Source organism: Typopeltis vanoorti, chromosome 6 (genome assembly GCF_054136105.1).
Source record: "Typopeltis vanoorti isolate ZY-2024b chromosome 6, IOZ_Tvanoo_1.0, whole genome shotgun sequence".
Taxonomy (NCBI): Eukaryota; Metazoa; Arthropoda; class Arachnida; order Uropygi; family Thelyphonidae; genus Typopeltis; species Typopeltis vanoorti.
In genome coordinates this window covers 35,845,672-35,872,494 of record NC_143554.1, presented here as the reverse complement: position 1 = coordinate 35,872,494, position 26,823 = coordinate 35,845,672, and the positions used below count along the sequence as shown (strand labels likewise).

General features: G+C 36.9%; 1 protein-coding gene across 5 annotated transcripts in view; it reads right to left on the bottom strand.

Annotated features, from left to right (window-relative positions):
- The window catches only part of LOC150105382 (metabotropic glutamate receptor 3-like), a 144,796-nt gene that overhangs the window by 18,951 nt on the left and 99,022 nt on the right, over positions 1–26,823 (bottom strand). For 3 of the 5 annotated variants that reach the window (XM_090394119.1, XM_090394120.1, XM_090394118.1), the window contains exons 5-8: positions 25,383–25,579; positions 20,313–20,849; positions 10,311–10,433; positions 6,070–7,227 (exon numbers count right to left, since the gene is read on the bottom strand). In XM_090394119.1, coding sequence (XP_090250245.1) covers positions 6,070–7,227; positions 10,311–10,433; positions 20,313–20,849; positions 25,383–25,579 — 2,015 coding nt within the window. The remainder of the gene's footprint in view (positions 1–6,069; positions 7,228–10,310; positions 10,434–20,312; positions 20,850–25,382; positions 25,580–26,823) is intronic. The other 2 variants (XM_090394121.1, XM_090394122.1) reach the window with 2 other exon arrangements.

Here is a 26,823-nt window from a genome sequence, read left to right as displayed (position 1 = left end):
GCCAAGTGAAATCATTAATAATTGGGTGCTGCATAATTTTCGATATTGATGAAAGCGATTTATTTGGTCACCTCATCTTTTAGTGGATTTTAATGGCGTTAGAGGATTTATGATATATTTATATATATGTATAGACTAGATATATATGGGCATAGTTCTGATCCGTGCAGGACAAGTTCTTGCTTCCGGTGTAAGACTGGTTAGCTGATCAGGTATTGTGTAGCGCCAAAATATGAGAAAAGCCCTGCATCAGACATGTGAATGATACTTGTTCTGGAAAATGCATATGGGTTGTAGCAGGCGACAGGATATTGATATAAAACAAGGATAATAACCGAGAAAAAAATAACCTAATTACCACAAAAGTAATATTGTTGGTGTTCAGAATCTTCATATAGAGCGAAGAAAGAATTTAACGCACTTCACTACAAGCAATAATGCATCTATAACTGATAGGATCAACCTTCCGAACTATCGAGGTATAGCTGTAAACAGCGTTAACCGTATACAGTCATATTCAGTCAACACATAACAGAGACCAACTTCAGTCTTCCAAAAAAGATAGATCAAAGGATTTATTAACAAATACTTGCTATTATGGAAATTTAACATAAAAAAGTAATTGAAAAACTGAATACTGAAGTGGAATAAATAATAACAGAAGCATAAACATTTGAAAATCCAATCAAATCACGAGGAAACATTTAAACTGAACGTTTCCCATGAAAGAGAATTAGCTGATTTTGACGGATGTATCAATGTTGTTTGTTTTTCTCGGAAACTCAGGTTTTTCATATTGTGTACCAAGAACAATTAACAGACAAAAATATATTATTAGTAGACAGTAGATGGCGCAGTCTTAGAGGAAATATTAAGTATGCAGACGATGATTTGCATGTAAACGAGTAAAGTCCTGCGATAAGTTATTGAACTGGGTCAGACAATAATATCATTTATGTAATAAATTTCTTAGATGTAACTTTTTTAATGTTTAATTATTTCAAGATTAAGAATATTTAGATGTTTGTATTTACATTTGTTGTTGTTGTGATTCTAGTGTCACATGAAAAGTTTTAGTTGGCAATTCTGATTGACAGCTGACTTATTATTTTGATAATTTAATTATTTGCTTCATCACTGTGTTCGTTATGACCATGTAGTGGAACTACGTAGTCCTAATAAGACGTAAGTTTAAACTTACTTTTTACCTATATATTAAACTGTCTGTATTTTAAACTTACTTTTTACCTATATATACTGCTGAAAACAATTTTGGTCTTTAAAAATTATAAAGTTATAAAAATAATTTACAAATGTAACACATTTATTTTAAAATATTCTTAATATACAACAGTGTAGAACACGCAACTGCGTACAAAATCATGTTAAGACTTGTCGAAACGTTTCTTAGCTATATTAGCATGTGGAGGGGGGGGGGAGTATAAAAGCGTGGCTTGTTGCGCTCACTTCCACAGTGCATAATTATCACTTCAATTGTAAACTTATGTCACCTACCACCCATTATTTTGCTAAAAATAGCAGAACAACATGATATCCCAGAACCCATGGCTTAGAGAGCCATTGGTCGATTAGAAGATGGACAAACGCAGCAAGTTGTCGCTCAAGTGTGTCGTGTATCTCAAAGCGTAATTTTGCTACTTTGGAATCGCTTTCTGGAGACAGGAAATGTTTGCCGAAGACAAGTCAAGGTCGCCATAATCAACAGCTCCAAGAGACGATCAGTATTTGTCATTACTTTCCAGAAGAAATCCAACATTTAACGCAACATAACTTCGAAACTAACCTGTCACAGCAACAGGGAGGCTGGTATCGACACCGACAGTACGAAATCATCTTCATGTCATAGATTTATATGCTCGAAGACCAATGATTTGCATTCCACGTCACTGCAAATCACAAAAGAGCCCGATGAATTTGGGACAGGAAACACCGCAATTGGACAAATGAGGATTGGGCTCGCTCGTGTACTTTTTAGTGACGAGTTCAGGTTCAGTCTGCAACCAGATAACCGACGTATCTTGATATGGCGTGAAAGTGGAACAAGAAATAATCGACAGTTTGTTTGTGAAAGACCACAACATCAAGGTGGACTGATCTCTATTTTATGAGAAACGTTCCTTAAGAGCTCAAAGGTATCGCGATAGATTTTGGGACTTATAGTTCGTCCATATGCTGCTGCAATTGGTCAAGAATTCATTTTTATTGGATGACAATGCTCGTCCACACCGTGCAAATTTGATAAGAGTGGTTTGAGGAAGAAGATATTAAACGAATGGACTGGCCTGCCTGTTCACCGGATTGTAATCCAATCGAACATGCCTGGGATGCTTTAGGTAGGCCCGTTTTTGCTCGAATGGTGCCACCACGATCGCTTCAAGGGCTCGAAATTGCTTTCACAGAAGAGTGGGGAAGTATCCCACAAGAACTGTTTGATCATCTTATCCGGTCCATGCAATCTAGATGTACCGCTGTTTTGGCTGTTAATGGAGACCATCAATCACCTTATCCATAAGTAATAAATATTTATTCATGTGTAAAGTACCCAATAGTTATAATTATTTGCAGAAATTTATAACTATCCGACAGAAACTAAAATATCCCTTAATTATTTTGAGCAGTGTATTAAACTGTCTGTATTTTGAACTTACGTCTTGCTATTATTATTATTTTACATAAAAATTAAGTTCCAATAACTGTGTTTTTAATCTGTTTTATTATTGATCATAATGTTAAAGTAAGACTCAAGTTTAAAATATATATAGAGTTTGAAACTATTAAGGTATAAATTTTCGGTTTGGAGTTTTCCCGCAATATACTGAAATTTCTGGATGTAAATAAGGTAAATTTTGTCACAAAGATAATAACAGAAGTCTTTTCGAGAACTATAATGATGTTTGTAATAGTATACATTATTTCCAAATGTCTATCGAAGGTGACACTTTAAAAAAAAAATAGAGGAAAGACAATAGTCTTCTTATTGTCTTCTTACTTCTTACACTATTGTCCAAAACAATAAGTAATTTTATAAAATTACTTATTATTTTGCCTTATGTATTGAAAGACATATAAGTTTGTGTTGTTCAATGTGGCTAATATAAATTCCAATGATTTCTAATTGAAACTAAAATTAAAGATTTGTCCAGTTGCTCGACAAATCTTCATGGCGATTGTAAATACTGAATTTCAATTCCTTCCAGCGGAATTGTTATTCTAATTTCTACATCTTGTCATCAAAATAAAAATTTCTATGACAACATGTAATAAATCATGCGGGTGTCTTACAGTGTATTAATATTATTAACACAGAGTAATAATAAAATAAGTTATTTATTTTAATAATTGTTATGATGATACAGTTAACCGCTGGCCTGGTTGGCCGAGTGGTTAGCCTATCGACTCTCCAGCCAAGACACTGCTGGTCTGAATCTCGTCAAGGGCATGGATGTTTGTGATTGTCCCGCTTACCATATGCACTGCTGGTCCTGGCGCAGTATGACCTTTGATGTCTTTGCGCCATTAAAAAAAAAAGTTTCTGGAACATCCAGCAAACTTTTAAGATATGTGCCAGTTTTAATTAATGTCTGAGGGGAAAAAATATAATAAAAGGATCTATTGCCAACCCTGATAAGAACATTAGTTGCTGTTGAAAGTTTTTCACTTGGTTATATTATAAATTAAAGATACCAAGAAATTATATACTTGGTTTAATCCATTATCCAAGTGTAAGCAAACAAAGTTAGCACCTGAAGTATTTTCAGGACTGGGGCAACTCGTGGCAAAGGTAGTATAACTTCTCATCACTTGCCTCAGTATCCCATAATGCAAAGCACATCTCCTTGCTGACATGTATAATGTTATGCATTAAGGGAAGTGTATGTGTGTGTGTGTGTGTGTGTGCGAGCGCGTACATACACACACGCGCACGCACGCACACACGCACGCACGCACACACACACACACACACACACACACACACACACACACACACACACACACACACACACACACACAGTGATAAACTCAAGTCCACCCGCCTCCTCCTCATTAAAATTTTACATTCTTATTCGAACTCTTCACGTAATGGGAATACATTCATACGCCAATTCGTGTACAGATCCACATGGGCCTCTGCACCCAAAATATAAAGTTAATCAAGGGTTTTCTTTTTTTATTGTTTTCCATGTGACATCTTGGTGCAAGCGGCAAAGACTTCCACAGTTAGTCATGCAAAATGTCAGTCAATTTAAAAAAATTAATTTAATAAAAAAACTAATTAAAAAAAAAATCATCTTCGCCCAGAATGTGCCATCCTGCTTATAGGATGCTTGAAGTAGCTTGAAGCATATGTTTGGTCCAGAACAAAGTTTCTGAATTATCTAATCCTCAGCCGACCCACTGTGCTAATGTATAGTGGCCTTTCTCGGGTGAGAGTCACATAATATAAAACACACACACACACACACCAAAAAAAAACGGTAATAAACCCGACACTTCTACCAGCCTGCATCATGAACGTTACCGCATGGATGTACAGGCACTTTTTAAAACGGGGATTAAAAAAAAAAAAAACTGTACGTATGAGAAAAACCAGAAATTCCCACCATTTTAAGAAGTATTGCAAGTTATACAATGATCTGTTAATTTTTTTTTTTTTCAAGATTTAGAAATATTATGTATCTGAAATGATCCACCAATTAAAATATATCTTTCATTTTTATGGGTGACACTGCGGCAAGTTCGGAAGAGAAGGTAACTCATGGAAGAGGACAAACTCATGGGAGTTTGCCCTCTTAATATAATGTAATGGAAGCATTGGAAGCGCTTCGTTATGATTAGGTTCTTCACATTCGCGTATTATTATGGAGAATTGCATGCGAATTGTTTAAAGTGCCTCTCTCTCTCTCTCTCTCTCTCTCTCTCTCTCTCTCTCTCTCTCTCTCTCTCCCGCCCGCCAAAAATAAATAAATGCGACACACACTCGACACACATCCCCGTTAGAGCGAGACACGAGATGCTGCCAGAAAACCATATCAGCTGTCTCTAGTACCGCCATTGTTTTTGTGAAACACAACTAATGATGTGGAGGAATTAGAACATTTGGTAATTGGGTCTCGGCAGATGAACTGCGATTCCGTATGGATAATATTGGTTTGGTTTTATTGAAATTACAGCTGAAGCCACTAACATGAGGCAAGCATATTATGCCTGTTTAATCTTGTGTTTTCTGGCTGCTTTGTTTGTTTTAGAGGATGAAAAATCTGAGTTCCCGGAAAGAAAAAAAAGTCTGCCACTTCTTCATGAAATCGGCTAGGTCATCATCTTTAGTCGAAAAAAAAAACAATAACTCTATATTACCGTAAAAGTTTCCTCTTGTCCTAGGCAGGTTTCAAACACAAGTCTTTCCAATCCAAGAGCAAAAGCTGCGTTTTCTTCAAGACCGCGCTATTTGGATGAGTGTGTATCAGTGATCAAAATTATAGTAGAGGAAAAATCTCATTGTACGAGGATCTGACAATCCGAGAAAACATACAACTTTCTTGGAGGAAAGGAATGTAGGAAACATTACTATCTTCGTGCAAAACACATCGATATCACTGTCAAAAGTATCTTTTAATAGAACATTGTGTTTGTTATTTACAGTAATAATGTGTTTGCTGACAAAATAATAATAATAATAATAATAACGTGTTTGTGACTTAGTACACAGAACTTGAACTAGCGATTGGCGGATATGGTTGCTGCACAACAACAAAGGAAGAGAATTATAATAAATTGAGATCTGTAAGATAAAAATAAGCATTCTAAATAATAAAACTGATTGAAGTGAATGAATGAACGATGAATTCAATTTTTCACTACTTTACCGATTCATATTTCATCACATCTCAAATTTCAGGAAGAATTATTTGAATTTATTTACAGAGAAAAAATATTGCATTAAGTTATTGTATCAGAATTTAATAGTAAATTCATATTAGCAGTTGTTTCACTTCGTCGAATATAGTTATAAGTGCAATGTAAAGAATAAATGTGAAAACTGTATCTTACCTCCATTCACTAAAATAGATGGGTTTGAAGGTCCCAGAGATGAAGATGTGTGTGCCAGGCTAGAATTTCTGTTGTGATGACACATTACACTCTCTTTAGTATTTTTCTCTGGCTTTAAAAGAGCTATATACACCTTGGGCATGAACAGACATGCTAACTGAACACCTCCACTAAGGCTGAGAAGGAAACTTAAAGTCACTGCTCGGATGGCGTTACTGGTACTAAGCACGAAAAGTGGAAGGAAAGCCAACCAGATCACGCACGTGGTATAGTTGGTGAAAGTCAGGTAGCGCGCTTCGTTGAATCCATCTGGACATTTACGTGTCTTGAAGGCATAAACCGTGCAGAAACCAATTAGGATGAAAGGATAAATGAGCCCAACTAAGTAGGAAGCCGTATCAGAACCAAGGCAGATGAGCACGTTTTCCTCTCGGGTGGGATACATGTGGACAACTGCAGGCGTGTCGTACAGAAGCCAAGTAGTACTAATAATGACCTCTACGGAGACAAGCAAGGCGGTAATTACCAGCTGTGATTTCGGACTGGTGTAGCGAGGCTTGTGACAAGGTCGACGTCGCCTTTGACTAAAGATGCGGGCAATACGGTTGGTCTTGGTGACGATGGCAGCATAGCAAAGCGTATAACAGAATCCTAAGAAGAAACGTGTAATTCCACATGTCCAAGTAGTAGGCTTGGCAACGATGGCGAAGGTCATGCTAAACGACAGGAAAATTCCGGCTAAGAGAAGGTAACTAAGTTCACGACCTGCAGCTTTAATAATAGGAGTGTCACTGTAAGCCCAAAACACAAGAGCAATAAATGAAGCAGTCAAGATTCCAAGTCCAGCAAATACCATCGCACCGATAGCCCACGGATTGGTGTAGCTCAAGTATGCTTCAGGAATAGGCACACACGTTCTTTTAGTCTGACTTGGCAAAGTTCCCAGGGGACAGTCTCGACAGTGGTAATCGTCTGGAAGGTATTGGTAGAGGGAGCAATTGGTGCACAGCCAGCAACACGTGTCGCCCTCCAGCTGTAGTTTGGCTTGTCCTGGAAGACAGGGCTCGCTGCAGTAGGAACGCGGGAAAGATGGTTCCTCGTGCTTGAACCTCATGGCATTGATGTCGAGTTCCAGTCTGGGTTCTCCTTCTTCGCCTACTTCAGAACGCAAGAAATTAAACGCTGCGTCAGCAAAATTATTGGTTAGTACGGCAGGAGTTAGTGACAGCAAAGTTGCCAGCACCAGAAAGCAAACAGAAGATAAGTTCTAAGGAGTAAAGCATGGATTAGATTTATGTAACTAATAAAGATGTTCTACTTTAAGTAAGGCTGCATATTCCTAGCTTAAAACAGAGTCAAGCTTAACGTGAAGTGCTTCATTGTTCGAAATACAACTATCGCGCTGTAAAATTGTGTTAATATATTTAACATTTTTAAAATGAAAAGCAGTATGAGACATGCTCAAAGAAGTTAAGTATGTGAACTTAAGAAATATTTTTATGTGTATATGATAAAAAAAAAAAGCGTTAGTTCTGTTAACGCAGCTGTTTGACGTCTCTTCTCACAGTTCTGTCACGAAAATATTCTACTCGAATAAAATAAAATGAAGCATATGAGGGGGATGGAAGAGGAAGAGGAAGTTCGTACAGAATTATAACTTTTAGATACTGTCAAAGTTTTCCATCAAAGCTCATTCGTGGCTCTCAAAAATATTCCCCAAATTTACTACAATCAATCGTGAGTAAATAACAGTTTAATATTCGCTGTGTACAATCCACATTTTTTTTTTATTCCTTTCTATCCCTAACTTTGATAATATTCAGTTCGAGAGACAAATGAGATTTCTTTTCTTTGATTTAACCGATAATTATAAGTTATAATTATAAGAGGTTTGTCATTTATATGTTTATTTATGCTTAAAAATAGCTTTCTGCCTAAAAATAGATTCTAGTCATTCTTGATAGAGAAGGCCGATTCATTGGAAGGTGCAGTTACCTGATTGAAAATAAATCTTACGATCTAGTTCGACGGTGTTTTACAAAGCAACTTCCTATATTCTCAAAACAGAAACATTCTGTAGGCATTTCTGCCTAGATGTATGTATATCTTGATAAATAAATATTTTATGTATTCCTTTTTGAATACATTGCTTTAAAGCAGCATTTCTCAAAGTGTGGTCCGCAGTCCACTAGCGGCCTCGTAGTTTGCCTGGTGGGCCGCGAGAGAATTTTATTTGGAAATAATTATTATTTTTTTTATCTTAGTCTGCACATTTTCAGATACAGGTTTAGAACACAATATATAAAATCCTATTAATTAAAAAATTATTTTACATAATTTGTCTAATTTCAATATGCGCACTAATTTTGCCACTTGCAGTATATCTTAACACTCTAGTGGTACATAAAATCAGCTACTGTGTTTCCCTGGTATGAGAAATGCGAAGAGAAATTCCATCATAAATTTCCCTCCGATTTAATTCCACTGAAAAGTATTAAGCGTGTGTGTGTTATGACAACTACTTCACAATTTTAAACTTTGGTGTGCTTGTGGTAAAACATGACGTCGATAAAGAGTGAGGTGTGGGGACTAATGGGCAACTGAGTTATATGTTTGTCCAAGAGAGCCGTAACCTGTAAAGCTTGAGAAACATTTCATTAAAGAACAAAGACGATGATGCTGATTGCCAACTTAGTTTAAAGTTTCACAGGCGTCCGTTGAATTTGTCTAAGATGCTGGAAAGTTTGTTGTATTTTTTTTTTTTTTTTTTTTTTTTTTTTTTGCGTGGCTTGAGAAAGCAGGGACTGTTGCCTGCTTCTCTTGAGACTCCAATGAAATTGGAGTGTTAAGTATCTACTTATCACCACACGTAAAGGATTTGACACATTCTCAATCAACGAAAAGATAAGAACTCATTATGATCTGTTCTCTCAGTGGCAGTTTTCTTTTCTTAAACCAAAAGCTGAATCCTAAAATTTTCCAGATACTTTTGTTTATGTTGTAGTACAAGACAGCTTTACTAAATTTGGTTGATGAAATACCATTTTGGTTCAGATTGGACAATTTGATTTCCAACTTTACATAAATCCCAGCCATAGCGACCTGTTTACAATTTCGCACTGCTCTGCTGGCTATATACCTGGAACGAAATCTGTTATCATAAGTTTGATGCTTGAGCTAAAACTTTTTATAACTAGCTAAGGCGAATGTCTGCATGATTTTTGTTTTTAATGTAGAATATATGTATAAATCTGCGATTAGTGAAGTTGCTTATTGAATAATTTTGATTAACGGCGAGTAATTTAACAAGGTTGAGATCTTTTATTATTAATAACGTAAAAGATAATAAACATACAGTGCATTAGTACGTGGGTGCGGAGGGCTTAAATTTTTTGTTCTTCTTTATTATTTATAAGTTTATTTTTTCACATAACTGGAAATCCTACTCTCTAGAGAACAAACAGGGAACTTTTTCTAGTCATTTCAGGCTTCCAACAGTTTGGGGATCTCACATTCGATGAAATTCATTTTTCACCTAAAGACATTCACAAAGATCCATGCCTTTTAAAGAGATTCGAACCCATGACCTATTTCTTGAAGAGCCGAAACGCTATCCTACAAGGCAAACACAACCTTGTTTGTTAGAGAACTGAAGTGGCATAAAAGAAATAAAAAATACGGCATGATACGATACTTACAATAATTTCAACTTTCTAGATTAAAAATGCGTTATTGAATGTTTAAATAGCTTAATAATGTCTGTAAAAGTAAACAAAATATTACATGTGCAGTTTAGAATGTCTTATAAACTGTATGCGTTCCATTGATGGGTGTGACATTTTTCCTGACTGTAATTTTTGATATGCGAACATCGCTGTACTTGTCTGCAAAAGATGTAAATATATCTTGGAAAAATATCATTTTGGGATCATCGCGTAAAAATTTATTCCGAAATGAGTTTCCCTTACATCAAGGTTTGATGTGTGGGGGAGGGGGGGTACTCCGCAAAAATGAAAACAGAGATATCTATTTAACAGTCGTGTTTGCTTATTTAAGGCGAATTCTATTTAGAAATCAACATGGAAACCCAGTTATGTACTGACAACTTAAATGAAGACAGATTGAAAACTGATTATGCAGTTTTTTTTTATGGAAGCATGAGCCGAGTGATGTTTTCATCGTACAGCGGCGTGTATGTATTCTGAATACGATTAGAAGTTAGCAAAAATAGTACTACTTACGCAAATAAGTGCCCACCGGTCTCCAGAAAAAAGTGTTGTCAGGACTCCGTTGAAAATTGATTATGCTGTAACGTGGTGGTGCATCTCCACTCGGCAAAAACCGGAACGTCTTTCCACTTTCATCTACAAAGAAAATATTTTAAGTAAAGAAACCATTTAAAGAAAAATAATAAAAATAACCAAACGTTAAATATATGGATAAAGAATTCATTAAATTAACTTGCGGATTTCAAGCAAGGCATATATTTTCCTAAGCAAGTCAATGTTGAATTCATCGGCAATATTTTCGAACAAACACGAATTTCAGACATTCCAATTTTGAAAGATAGGGAACAACAGAAAATAGTTCAGCATTACAAGAATAAGCTTTTTTTTTGTCGTATTTAATTACAAACAAAAAAAAATCAGCTTTTGTTGTCAGTACATAACTGGGTTCCATGTTGATTTCTAAATAGAATTCGCTTTAAATAAGCAAGTCTACAACAAACTACAACAAACTTTATCAAACTAAGCCTCGGAAATTTTAATGATATTATACAATGAAAATCAGTTGCATTCCTTTCACAAAAGTTGTTTCATCATAACCAGAAAACGCAATGAGATTTACAGTTAGCTACATGAACAACCAGTTCGCCTGTGTATATTCGGTGCTCTGATCAAACAATCAGTATTGTAAATTTTCAGTTCACACACACACACACACACACACACACACACACACACACACACACACACACACACACACACACACACACACACACACACACACACACACACACACACACACACACACACACACACACACACACACGCGCGCGCGCGCGCGCGCGCGCGCGAATTGGCTCGGACGCTGGAATCGCTCCTCTTCTTACCTTGATTTTGTGCGGTATCGAACAAGAAAACTGGATGTATCTGGTACCGACTGAAAGCTTGCACGGTGCTGTTTCAAACAATGAAATTTACCCATAGTTTCATAGTTCTAAGCGCGTAGGAGTGAATTTTATTCTGTCTTTATGGACCGAATACTGCTGGTCAGATTGCATCTATTGTTCAGCTACCCTTAAAGACAATGTCCAGCTCATAATAGGATTAACTGCTATAGCAAGGGCTAGCACCTCCTCCCCACTGCTGCCACTGGGAGATACAAAGGTCACAAGAAACAACCATCTGAAGTCTAATTCCATGGAAGCGTCACTTCTATAAACAAGCAACAAAACTGTAAGTGCATTTTCTTAAACTTTGTACCTTAGAAAATTTAGCAGTTCAATAGGAAGTTATAATACTACAACTTTCAGTAATATTAAGATGACGGCACGGGATGAATTAGAGTTCGAAAAAGCTCTCGATTTGCTGCGTGATGTTGCCAAAGTAAGCGGTAATCTAAGAAATTATTTAAAATAGGACATACTAACTGCAATGAGCGAACTAACGAAGGTGTTCAATAAAATGAAAAATGAAACTGAAGTATCACTAGAACTACAGACTACTACAAACAACCAGAAACAGGCTAACTTATTTCAGCCTACTCAGCTATACTTGCAAGTCGTTAAAACAATGCTAAAAATAAAGATGAATCTGAAAACAATCCTTGCTATAAATTAATAGTGAAATGGATAGTTCAGCTAAACTGTGAAGAAACCAAAAATATCATAAAAGAAAAAATAGACCCGAGAAAAATCAAAATCGGATTCAAAGTCGTTAAAACAATGCTAAAAATAAAGATGAATCTGAAAACAATCCTTGCTATAAATTAATAGTGAAATGGATAGTTCAGCTAAACTGTGAAGAAACCAAAAATATCATAAAAGAAAAAATAGACCCGAGAAAAATCAAAATCGGATTCACAAAAATGAAAAGCATTAATAACGGAGGAGTCTTAATTGAATCCAAAGAAAAGACCGACATAGACTTGCTACATAACGAAATCTATGTCGGTCTTTTCTTTGAATTCAATTAAGACTCTCCGTTATTAATACTCATCAAATCCCAGTAACATCTTCCAAGGCTAATCATATATGACATTCCTAGTGAAATTGATACGAACAACGCAACTGACTCAATCTGCATGCAGAACGAAGAAATCTTCAGTGATGATACAAAAATGACACAGAAATTAATCATTACAAATCAAAAAACGAACAAGAGAAACCTGATTATAGAAGTTGATCCAACAGTGAGTACCAAATTGCTGAAAACCAGTGTTAAAATGCTGTGGAGAATTTGCCATTGTGCAGACTATGTAAGCGTTCTGAGGTGCTTTAACTACAATAAATTCCACCATCATACACGAGACTGCAAGGGGGGAAACCACCTGTCCATTCTGCTCTAAAGAACATAAGTTCAGCGAGTGTCCACGAAATAAGTTCGAGATGAACTGAATAAATTGCCAAACCCAAAAACGACTGCAAACCCATGGCATTAAGCAAAGCTTGTCCGACATACAACTACTATAGACAGCTCAAAATTTAAAACATAGATTATGGAAAGCAATAATAAAGCCAGCAGAAACAACATTATTTCTCTGACATGCTTTCAAATAAATCTTCAATGCTCTATCAAGGCTGTAAATAACTTAACAGAAATCATAAATAGAAAAAATATAGGACTAGCATCAATACAAGACCCTACAACATCAACAACAATATATGTGGCTTTCCAACTAATTATAAAATATTTTCCAAAGGATCAGAAAGAAAGAGAGCTGCAATACTCGAGGTCAACCCTGAAGTCGAGGCAATATTAATTTCTCAGCACAGCAACGAAGACTTAGTACTTATCGAAATTACGCACAGAGAAATTAAAACTTTTGCTGCAAGTATGTATGTAATTGGCAACATCGAGGATTTTACCATCAACCATGGCCTAATTCTTGGAATAGATATCAACGCCCATTTAGTTTTATGGTTTAACGAAAGCACAAACGATAGAAGTAAAAATTTGGAAGAGTTCTTAGCATCAAATTCCCTAGACATACTAAATGACGACTGTAAAATTCCATCATTTGAAAATACCAGAGGAAGCAGCTTCATTGATCTGACAGTGGCAAATAACACTATTTTACCCTGGGTTTTTGAATGGAGATGCGAAGAAGAGGAAAGCTGCTCTGATCATCATTTAAACGAAATGCACAACACAAACCATCGCATGAACATTAAGTCCTTCACTATTAAAACCAATCTAGAGATATTTATAAAAGTATTAAAAGCAGAATTTTCATGCCTAATCTCAGAACATCACTTTAATGGGATTCAGCAAACGACAGCTCAGCTTAGACAAGAACCTAGCCATCTGGGCATCAGTACAATCCTATATGCATTTCCCTGCTTTTACGCTTTCATCAGGTCTGAAAACATCCAGCGACCAAACATTCAGAACAACCAAGAAGCTAAACATCGATGGAAGAAAATCAGTACCTTGGTGGAACGACGAACTAACAGTCCCAAGAAAACATATTATCGTGTTAAAAACATATTATTAACTTACAATAACCAAGATTGAAGAGAGTAGAAGACAGAACTACTATAAAGTCACATACAGCTATCAGTCCAAAATTACAAACGCGAAAACAGAATCATGGAAAAAATTCTGTACTGATTCAACCGTATCGAATCCTTGGAAATGCAAATATAAATCGGCAGCAAGCAAGAATAACACAACACCTATATTATCAACTATTAAGAAAACAGATGACACCTACACTAAAAACTTAGCAGAAACTGCAGCAGAGATCATGATAAAGAAGTTTATTCCCGATGACGATGAATCAACAGATGAAGAAATCCACAATAATCACAGACATAGATACTCCTAACGATGACTTGTTTACAACTAATGAAATCGAGCCAGTATTAAGATCAACGGATCCAAGAAAAACCCCTGGAGAGGACGGATTAACCAGCGATATACTCCTAAGAGCATTTGTCGAATTCTCCGAATTCATAATAACAGTTTACAACGAATGCCAAAAAAGAGGGCGATTTCCTGTAGTATGGAAACGCTCTAAAATTATACCTATAATCAAACCAGGAAATTAGCCGACAAAAATTAGCAAATACAGGCCAATTAGTTTCATAAACTTTGTTGGTAAGGTGTTAGAAAAACTTCTGATAAACCGAATAATGCACTATGTCTACTCAAGAAACCTATCAAGCAGTTATGGAAGTTTAAACTTCACAGAAGACAGTCTACAGCAAAAAAAAAAAGACTTAATATTGATCTTACTCGATGTACAAGGAGCCTTCGATGCTGTGTTGTGACCAGCCATAATCAATCAATTAAGAGATTTAAAATGTCCAAAAACTTACTCAATCTTACAAAAAAATATTTTACAGACGGAAGAGCAACCATGACATTAAAAACTACACCTGTCACGAAAGAAGTCAAACGAGGCTGCCCGCAAGGCTCCTGCTGTGGACCAGGCTTCTGGAACATCCAGTACGACTCGCTATTAAGACTTCCTTTCACTACTGAAACAAAAGTCATAGCTTTCGCTGATGATGCAATGATAATGATTCGGGGACGCGATAGCTTACAGTTAGAAGTAACGGCCAGCGAAAAGCTCTTTAAAATCGCAGAGTGGGCAAGCGAGAAGAAAGTTACCGTCAATAGCACCAAGTCTAAAGTACTTCATATCTCACGTAAAAAATCAAAACAACCTGTAACGGTCTTCCTAAACGGGGAAGTTCTCGAGGTAGCCAGTGAGCTAAAATATCTAGGAGTAACAATAGATGAAAAATTTACCTTCAACAAGCACATCTCATATGTTGCAAAAAAAAAAAAAAAAAAAAAAAAGCTTACAAATAGTAACTCTAGCAAAATTGGCAAGGATTAAGTGTAGGCCAACGAGCGCTGAAAACAATATATACCGAGCTACGAGTATACTGCCATTGATATCTTATGCTGCACCTGCCTGGAAGCATACACTAAAATCAGTATACGTATAATTAAAGGCTACAGGACAATATGTTTCGAGGCAGCTTGCGTTGTTGCAGCTCTAACACCAATCTGCTTGAAAATACAAGAATTCTCTCTTATGTATGAAGTCACTTCCGGAAGATATAACGAAAATTTCAACATTGATCCAAATTGCTACAAACGTCCGCTTCACTACAGTAGGTGGCCTCACCCAGCAAAGAGAACATATATTAAGGAGAAGGAAAGCTCTGAAAGTGACGAATATACTGACTTAAGTAAAACCGGAGGGAACGTCGGTTGTTCTTTCATTGCATATAGTAGGCAGTCCATTATCCAAGAACGCTGTTCTAGATTGTATCCTCTCTGTTCCAACAAGCAGAACAACTTGCTATAGTTCATTCACTTATATATCTCTGGGAATCAGAACTCAACACCTCTCATCAAAAGATAGCAACAATTTACAGCGATAGTAGAAGCACTATAGACGGCATAAAAAAAAAACCAGAACAACCATTTAGAACAGACAAGAAATCTGGTTCGGAATCTCACTCTATCGGGATCGGAAATCAAGTTCTGCTTGGTGAAGCGCATACTGGGATAGCAGGAAACAAGAGAGCGGATCAGCTGGCTAAAGAAAGCAGCTAGAAACAAACTAAGAAAAGTACTCGAAATATCTGCTATAAAAATACTTGCAGAAGCAAGAAGCCTAGACTTGGTGGAATTGAATGGAATTGAATAGACTTGAATGGAAAACATCAAAAATCAACAACAAAAGAATTCTAAGCATCAGAAGCAGACTCTGGCTAAAAAAAACATGCCATTTCTCCAGGTGTAACCACGCTACTAACGGGACATGGAAAACTAAGACACTATTTAAACAGATTTCATATCCTGGAATCACCATCATGCATTTGTAGTTCACACCTTCAAAAGACTGTTGGCCACATACTTTACGATTGTCAGCTACTGGACTCCATCCGGATGCCTCTAATACCAACGTCATCACTTCCGGAGATAAGTGACCATTGTCAAAACAGAGATTTATCGAGAAGTATTACTCAGAATTAATTAAATTTGCCAATAAGATCAATTTCTAGTCGTTGTGATGCAACATAAATTATTGATATTGTATGAATTATAGAGTGTAAATATACGTGTATATAAAAATATAAATATGGATGTAAAGGTCGTAATATGTAAAAATGTAAATGTACTCGTATGAATGTTGATACAAAATTGGAAATATAAATCTTAATCAGTACTTGGAATCTACATGTACTATATGCGTTGAATGCAGGTAAGCAGAATTTAAAGGATTGCTACAATATTAAGAACTAATCAAATCAGAAGAGATAAAATTATAATGATTCTATTGTATAAAGTCCTGATCAGGCTACATCTAGACCACTGTGCTCAAATCTGGTTGCCAGGGTTTGGAGGATGATGAAGACTTTGGAGAGGATGTGGAATCGGTTTGTTGCGGTTGCGAAGTCCAAGAAGAGTTGAAAGGTCGTGGACACAAGTGCCCATTAGGACTACTGGTAGTAGTAGTAGTGGTAGTGGAACCGGTTGAAAAAAAATCTGCAGAGTTTAACAAACAGAAGGCGAAGGGGGGGGTGATAGGATTGAGAAGTTTAAGGTGTCGACAGATATTTACAGAATAGATATGAGAGAGATTTTTCAAATAGTGGAACGAAAGGAACGAGCGAGAAATAGAGACCATTCTTGGAAATTGCGCAAGTGAGTGGTGATAAGAGGGTGAGGAATTTTTACGCAAGGAATGGTTGGTGAGTGGAATACATCGCTCGATTATAATGTGAATGCTGAGTCTGAATGAGTTTAAGCTTCATGTATGATAGATATGATTCAGGGAAGAGAGGGTTTTCCATTATGAACTGTGGACTTTTGTAATTTAAATAATGTATATAATGCAATGCAATACTGTATACTTCTTCTCTAGGAAACCGTAAATGTGTAACTGATGCGCCTCAAGCTCAGAAAGCCATCGATCTATATTTTATAAATTAGTGTATAATTCTAATTTTATTTTCTCATATTTTCAAACGATGGCAATGCTTTCTCTCATCGAGTGTTGAGGTAATAACAATATGTTTCGAAAATAGGATGTCTCTTTGTCGGAAATAATAATAAGAGCACCTTTTAAAAGTGCTTAGTGTTGAAGGAAACTAAGAAAGCAACAAATTAATTACTGCCTCTTCTCCGCGTTGCTGTGATCTATACAATTATCGGATATATTTTCAGTGTATGTGTGTGTGTGAAATTCCTTCTGTCAAAGGAGGCAGATCTGGATTCGACGAAATGTCAATTAATCATAAAGGTAATTTCATCTCGCAATATACAAATCATGTTGGCATAATTAGACAATGGTACAAGTCAGCTATAAACGGAATACTGTATTTGTTTTCATGCATATTTCTATTTGTTTTAGCCTGCAAAGTGTAATAAGTAATATTACATCTGTTCTATTTTTAATTAAAACTATTCAGGTACGATTCGTATTCCTCGAATCCATGGATTAAAATTCCATAATTGTACAAGAAGGTTCCACGAATTATATCTTTTTTTATTATTATTATGCTATTAATCTAATCGCATAATAAAAAAAAAATAGGATTAATCTAAGGCTAAGTATCGATGCAGTCCATAGACGTTACTGTTACACCTTGATATCTTAAGAATGTAAAATTCTCAGTTATCATGGTGTAACATGAAGAGCAAATAAATTAAAAACTCTGCATTAAAGCTAAAAGATAAATTATTTAAAAGAAAAAGAAATATCCTTGCATCCAATAAAATATAAAGGTGTTTGTTGAACTAACTAACAAATAGAAAGAAAGAAAGAAAGAATATATTAATGTTGTAATATGATATAAAAGAGAAAATTTATCTAAGTAAGACTGAAAAGGATTAGTCATACGAAATGGTATGTGAGAGGCTAGAGATTAAATTCATAGAAAAATTTTGGAAAGGGGATTAAATTAGAGGCGAGCACAAGAAAAACAACAGACAATCGCTTAGGGTCAATTCCCGGATCGAGACTTCGTACGGCTCGCCGATCAAATGACGTTTGGTAGAAAAACGCCACCCTAATTGGTCGGTAAAGTCAAGTCAAAAAGGGGGCGGAGAAAAGAAGTTAGAGAAGGTGCCATCAGGAGAGAGGGTATAAAAGGGTTAGAAACCTCCCCCCCCCAAGGGGACACTTTCAGGCTTTTTAGACTCTTTTTGGCTTTTGGTTTTGGTTCTGTTCCAGGAGAGTTCTTCGCGAGCTCTTTCGTATGGATTTCACGGTGTTTTCCTGAGTGGCGAGATAGAGGTTATATCTCCATCGTCACAACACGGAAACGAAAGTGAGCGGGATTTCGATTCCGTACTTCCTATGTAAGAAGTTAGGAATGCCATATTGTCAAAGAAAAGAAAGCATATTCTTTGTGTTTCAACTCCAGTGTCAACTACGAGAAAGAGAAAGATGTAAAGAAATCGATGTCCACGTCGCGAGTTGTACAGCCGTTATATAGATGATTCAAAGTGTGTCCTAAGTTACGAGAGGTTAAGACCGCGTAAGCATAGTTCAATTCCAAAAGGAACGTAGGAGAAACAAATTATCCAAAAGAAATTCCAAAAGGAATGTAGGAGAAACAGATTATCAGAGAGGTTATACCAAGATAGTTCGATCAGAAAAAGGTAGAGGCCCATATGGAAAATTCAAGAAAGAAAGGTACTGTAAAATATATCTCGTGTTAACTAAGATTCGTCTGTATTAGTTATTATTCTAATACTGAACTGTTGAAGTGACCAAGAAAACAATACTAGGACTTTAGTATATGACAGAATATAATGAAAGTAAGCTTACTAATGTTAATATTATATAAGTAATTAATTGTCCTGAAATTTTGCATGTCTAATATATTGTATAAGAAAGTTTAAATGTTATAGTTATGTGTCAGTGCAGTAAATGGTTTAGTTAATCTACTTAAGTTTGGATAGTTAAATAGTGTGAATTAATCTTATGTGTCCATGTCATATGAAGTTATGTGTTGAATTGTTATGGCGGCATGATCGTAACACAATTATAGGATCATAGCTTAATTATTTATGATAAGCTAATGTCAGTTTGTAAATATTTGGTATAGCATTGAATTGAGTAATAACTAATATTTGAATTGTACCATGTTAAGGAATTTAATAAACCTTTTGTCCAATGATAAAACAGTTGTCTGAAATTGCTGTCCAATGCACCACTTGAAAATTTACGAACCTAATCACGCGGGAAATTAATGTGTTAAGAAACGAGATAAAGTGTCACGACTGCAACATTGTTTCACTTTCAGATATATTTTAGTTCTTTCTCCTTGTTTTTGTATATAATATCTCAAACTAAATATCCCAAAAGGCGCAGCATAATACAAATATTAGGGGTACTAAGGGGAGAAATAAGTATTAGTAAAAATTTTGGTGATATCTCGAGCATAGATAAGCGGAAATTACTAGATAGAATAAAAATCATAAAATGGGACACAACATTACTAATACGAGATAGATTTATAATCTTTCATTAATGTGATATGCATAATAAAGATACACTCCAAGAAAAATCTCATAATTGGGATTTTAATCCCAATTATGGAATTTTAATTCAGTGATCCGCGTATTGATTTAATTAAGTATTAATTAACTAGATTCCGAATTATCAATTTGGAAATATAGTACAAGGTACTTTTTAAGTCATTTCCAGAGCTATTTTTAAGTTTTATAATTTTCTGTTATATACAAATATTTGTTATTTTAGAAACACAGAAAATTAGAAATGCGTGACATTGAAAATATCCATTTATGGAATGCACCCAAAGAATTTCACGCAGTTAAAATTTTAACTTTCAGAATAATCGACCGCTACTGAATAAAATCCTGCTTGAATTTTTGATATTGTCTTCAAGATATCGAAACCGAAAAGATTATCTGAATTATTCTAAGATATCTATTTTTGGATTAAGTTTATCAACACATGACAGAACGATATTTAATTAATTACAAACAGATTATTAATACAAATATTCAAATTTAAATTACCTTTAAAGGTCACTTTTTCCAAGTACCTTTTCAGTTCCTGACCATCAATGTTTCCCATTTCATCACACAATCCAGATATTCCTTGACATTTCTCTGCATGCATGTCATGAAGGGCATGTGCAAATGCGTAGGCAGCATCCCGAACAAATAACAAGGCTGGGGTTTGTGTGTAGCCATTACTCTCCGCTATTTTCTTGTTGCTGGAACACCAGTGAGGATAATTTTCGTTGTACGGAGTCTCGGGAAATTCTGGTAATTTGCATTGGAAGTGTTCCTCCCAAAATTCTGAAAACCACGGATCGAACTCATTGCTATCTGGATGAAATGATTTGAAGTAGTCGTCGAATCCTTCCAGGGGTCGCACCAGTGGAGATACGGTGATAGCGCCTTCCACAAGAGTTTCGTGGTTTTCTACGACACTGTTTCTTCCTCCCCAGGCATCACTACCTATCCACACAAAACGATTCATTGCTCCTCGGCGTTTCGCTGCAGTCATTAAATTACGGGCAGTTTGTTTGTCGGAGAAAACCACAACCACTAAGAAAAGATAAAGTAGAAATGTAAAAATATCTGCTTTTAGGCTCACACTCTTTCACACACGCTCATCAAAAAATCTGGTAGAAAAGGAAATCATTAAACGTTTTTTTTTTTTAATGTCAGCTGTATACCACACGAAACATCGAAATCTACAGTGCATCATTAATATCTGAGTGGGCCAAAGGTACAAAATCTATTTTAGAGAGGAAGAAATTTTTTTATTTATTTTATTTTATTTATTTATCTTTTTTGTATCCATGTCATCTATGTAAGGCGGTGGAGATAATCGCACCGAACTATAAATATCAGCAGCTGATCTTATCAGCTACTGATATTTATAGGTGCCGGTCCCAAGCCCGGATAAATGCGAGGGTTGATGTCAGGAAGGGCATCCGGTCGGAAAACTTCAGTGCCAACTCAAACTATGATTATGAGTCGAAGAGAAAATGATATAAGGACTAGGGCGTACCCCTTAAGCGACGCGCAGCCACATCGCCCTACAGCTGTGAGAAGTGGACGAGGGTTACCGCATCAAGGGCGGGTGCGGTTAAAGAAGCGAGCCAGCAGGTGGAGAGGTTGTTGCGAGTGGGAACACTGAATGTTGGAAGCATGACTGGAAGGGGAAGAGAGGTGGCAGACATGATGAGGAAGAGGAAGTTGGACATTTTATGTGTGCAGGAGACAAGGTGGAAAGGGGGAAAGGCAAAGGAACTGGGAGATGGATATAAATTGTTCTATTCTGGAGCGAATAACGAGGGAAGAAATGGTGTAGAAATTGTGGTGTGTGGCAGAATGAAGGGTGAAATACTGGACGTGCGTAGAAGGAACGACAGGATCATGCGAATGAAATTGGGTCTTGGAGAAGAGCGAGTGGTCGTATTATGTGTATATGCCCCGCAAGTTGGTTGTACAGCAGAGGAAAAAGATGAGTTCTGGAACGTGTTAGATTAAGAAATGGGGGAATTGGAAGAAAATGAGATGGTGATTGTCGGAGGAGACTTGAACGGGCACATAGGAAGACAGAATAGAGACTGTGAAAGGGTGCATGGTGGCCACGGAGCGGGAGTGATGAACCAGGAAGGAGAGAGGGTTGTGGACTTTGCAGTAGCGTTTGATCTGGCAATTGTGAACTCGTTTTTCTTCAAGAGGGAAGAACATTTGATAACATTTAGAAGTGGTAACGACAGCTCACAAATTGACTACATTTTGACTAGAAGAAAACATCTTAAGGTTGTGACAAATTGTAAAGTAATTCCAACAGATCAAGTAGCACAACAACACCGACTGCTGTGTGCAGACTTTAAAATAAGATCGAAGATAAGAACTTCTGGTTGCCATGGGATGAAGACAATTAAGTGGTTTCGCTTAAAAGAGGAGAGTGTGAGGAATCGTTTTAGGGAGAGAGTGTTAGAGAGGATTTCGGATGGACTTTCCAGTCCATCCGAAATCCTGAGCTGTGCAATCAAGGTGCTTGGTGAGACATCTGGAAAGATTAGAGAGCAGAAGGAGGGTTGGTGGTGGAATAATGATGTACAAGTGGCAATGACAGCTAACAGGAAGGCAAAGCAGAAGTGGGATGAGTCAAGAGTGGAAGAGGACAGAGAGGTGTACAAAGAGAGAAAGCAAGAAGCCAAGAGAGTTGTGGCACAGGCGAAGGCCATGGCATATCAAGATCTGTATGATCAATTAGAAACAAAGGAAGGACAGAGAAAAATTTACCAACTAGCGAAATGTAGAAATAAAACAGCTAAGGACATCTTGCATGTGAGGCAGATCAAAGATGCTGAAGGAAGAGTATTATGGAGGGATGTGGACATAAGAAACAGATGGAAAATATACTTTGAGGGACTTTTGAATGAGGAAAATGCAAGGACTCACAGAGTAGATGGGCAGCCTTCTGAGGGAATGGTGCAGAACATCAGTAGAATGGAAGTGATGGAGGCCATGAAGAGGATGAGGAATGGAAAAACGGTGGGCCCCGACAGAATTCCAGTGGAGGCATGGAAGGCACTGGGGAAAGAGGGAATTGACCTGCTGTGGGACCTGTTCATGAAAGTTTGCCAACAGGAAAATATACCCGAGGAATGGAGGGAGAGTACTCTTGTTCCCATCTACAAGGGTAAAGGGGATGCACAAGACTGTAAAAATTACAGAGGAATAAAGTTGATGTCCAACACAATGAAGATCCTAGAAAGGGTTCTTGATGGTAGATTGAAGGAGGAGGTGGAGATTGCAAAGGAACAATTTGGTTTCATGCCTGGTAGATCAACAACAGATGCTATCTTTGGGTTACGACAGATGATGGAAAAATATCGAGAGAAACAAAGGGAGCTACATCTGGTATTTATTGATCTGGAGAAAGCATACGATAGTGCCAAGGCAAGAAGTCTGGAGGTGTCTGAGGGAGAAGAAGGTGCCGGAGAAATATGTCAGGTTGGTGCGGGAAATGTACAGAAATATGAAGACAAGTGTTCGGACCTGTTTGGGACAGACAGAAAGTTTTCAAGTAACAATTGGCTTGCATCAAGGATCAGCATTAAGTCCGTTTCTGTTTAATATTGTGATGGAGGTGGTAACAGAGGAGGTAAGAGAAGATGCACCTTGGACACTGTTGTATGCAGATGACATCTTGCTGTGTGTAGATTCAAGAGAAGAAGCGGAAACTAAACTGGAAAGATGGAGAAAAGTACTGGAAGAGAGCGGTATGAGACTGAGCAGAAGTAAGACAGAGTATACGTGTTGCGCGGTGGGCGGTGGCCAGGAGACAGATCTGGAGCTGGAAGGAAATGTCATCAGGAAGGTGAGAGACTTTAGATACTTAGGTTCAACAGTGGAAGAAGATGGAGGAGCTGAGAAGGAAGTGGGATGCAGGATACAAGCGGGTTGGAGGAACTGGAGGGAGATGGCTGGAGTGTTAAGCGATAAGAGGGTGCCGATCAATCTGAAAGGCAAAATTTATAGGACAGTAGTGAGGCCAGCTATGACATATGCTATAGAAACTCTGGCCCTGAGGAAAAATAACATTAGCAGAATGGAAGTAGCAGAGATGAGAATGCTTAGGTGGATGTGCGGTATGACCAGAAAGGATAATCTGAGAAATGACTCTGTCAGGGGAACAGTGAAAGTTACGAACTTAGGAGCGAAAATACAGGAGGCAAGGTTGAGATGGTTTGTTCATGTGATGAGGAGGGAGGACGAATATGTGGGAAGAAGGGTCATGCAGATGGATGTGCAAGGAAGGCGGAAGCGTGGGCGGCCAAAGAAAAGATGGAGGGAGCTGGTAGAAGAGGACTTGAAGATGAAGAACTTGGATGTGGTGACAGCCCAAGACAGGAAGGTGTGGAGGAGACTCATAACAAACAGTGACCCCACTTAAATGGGAGAAGCTGCAGAAGAAGAAGATATTATCAGCCGAGTGAATAGAACTCCCACGCGCGCACGCGCGTGTGTGTAATAAATTCTCTAATGCCTTTCCCCCCCAAAAAAAAAGGGAATAGGAGAAACTGTTTAGCTTTAACTTTTGAAAACTAGTAGAAGCTAGCCTCCACCCTTAATCAATCACAGAATAGCTGGCCCAAGACGATCAGTGAATTCAATTGGCACCAGGGAAATGCGTGATGACAACAACCGCCGCTATCTCGGGGTCCCTAACCCTAACATTAAATATTATTAAATGAAATAGTATGAGTTCTGCTGTCAATTTTCTTGAGTTTGCGGAGTAAAAAACCGGAGTTCCCTGGAGATAAAATCCTCATGCCCGTGACCGCGATTAACTAACTCCGGAACCTGTCGAAAAAAGGCTTAGAAAAAGTTTTTCGAGTCGACTAGAATCGAACTTAGAACGGTCTTTCTTCGGATATATGAGGAAAGTTTGAAATATACAAGTAGCATGCAACTGTAAAAGGTTTTGAAACTATACGATTTTCAACAGTTTGTTTTCGGAACACTTTTTGTGATTGTCCTTCTAGCTCTTTGTGGAAAGGGCATATGCGACCCTACCACTTCTTCTAGCAGAAGGATTCACTCCCATAACCTGATGAGGTACGGGGGGGGGTTGATCATACGACATCAAAGGACGTCATATGCGAATAACTAATCAATTACAGAAAAACATTAATCGGCATCAAACATTGTGAAACAAGAAACCCATCTACTTCTGCACATAAAGATTTGCTATAGAATTGTGAATTAGATTATATTAGATCTCCTGGGATTGTAAATTTCCTTACTTTAATTCACTGAATTTGAAAATGCATTAAGAAATCTGTAAATATATATATTTTTTTTTATTTATTTATTTATTTTATTATTTTTTTTTTTTATGTCAATCCACCCACGAAAGGCTGTAAGCCTATAGTACATTACAACAGCGGTTGATCTAAGGGTTAGATAATCATGCAATGCTGATTTAAAGTTAACTAAATGGTCATGATTTTTTAACATTTTAATAAATAAAAAACAGCTGGTCAAACAAATATTAACTTTAGAAATATTGAACAATATATATCAATAAAGTCAAGTAATATAACTAACCTCTGGCGTTAATTTTGTGCATCAGAGTTTTAATCACCGTGTCGTAGTCTTCATCTGTGAAGTGATCGACGTTAATACTTTGGGGGCTGGAAAAACAGATGTTGTATTGCGAGGCCAGATCTTGCAGTTTCTCGTATCCTTTGTTTCCATAATCGGTATCAGAGTAAATAACTGACACATAAGTCCAGCGGAATGCCCTGTATAACAGAAAGATAAAAGAAGGAAGAAATGAATTGTTTTGAATATTGTTACTTCATTTGCCTTTTCATTTTTTATTTGGTTATACCCAAAAATTGACCTTTCCGCTCCCATCAAAGGCAATTTTACGAATATATTATTATTTTTTTACGACAAGCCTTACATAACTACAGGTTGATACAAAATCAACTTTCACATCAACCATCCATTGCGGAAAGTTTCTAACTTGCACTTTTCTGTAAATATGTTAAAGAGTTAAGCTAAATAAATAATATTAGTAATTTAAATAAATATTCTAATATAATAGCAAATGGATAAAAGAGCCTATAATATATAGAAAAGAGCTATATTATTCAACACTAAACATGAGGATAATCATCTCGAATGTCAGGCAACATCAAGTAGAGTGATGTGGGCAAAAATATCAGAATGGGGAACTGAACAATGAGACTTATTTGTGCTTATGGTCCCACAGAAGGTTCTATTAAGGTAGAAGTGGAGGAATTTTTTGAGGCTTTAGAGAAAGCAACTGACACAATGAAAAATGAAAGTTGGTCCTTATTGGAGATCCAAATAGCAGAGTAGGAAATGATTGTCAGACACACAAAAATATTTTGGAAAATTTGGAGAAAAGAGCAAGCTAATAATAATGGCAAATACCTGTTGGATTTCTGTTCAAGACGTGAACTAGTTATTAGTAATAACATGTTCCAACATAAAAATATGAACAAATTCACATGGAAAAAAAGATGCAAGAAATAAGAAAACCTCTCACTGACTGGGTTATAGTTGATAGCAATGTTTTCCCACTGGTTCAGGGACACAAGAGTACACAGAAGATTTGAAATAGGAAGTGATCATTATTTAGAAAGTATTTTACCTTGGGTATAATAAATGTTAAAGATACCAAGCTATTTTAAACCTGGTTTTACTCCATTTCCCAAGTAGCAAACAGACAAACAAGTCAAGTTTGCGCCTGCAAGTGTTGTAAGTCTAACTGATCCCGCACGTAGTGCAAGACCAAGGCAACTCATGGTAAAAGTAGAATAAGCTCTGATCACCAATCTTAATATTTACCCTTAATGCAAAGCACATCATACATCTCCTGGAGGAGATGTATGATGCTATGTATTAAAGGCAAGGGGCCACTACCCAGACCGGTTTCGACCTTTATTGAGGTCTCATCGGTGGGAGCCAGGCTAGAAATACCAAGATTTTGGTACTACAGCGCTTATAAGCATTT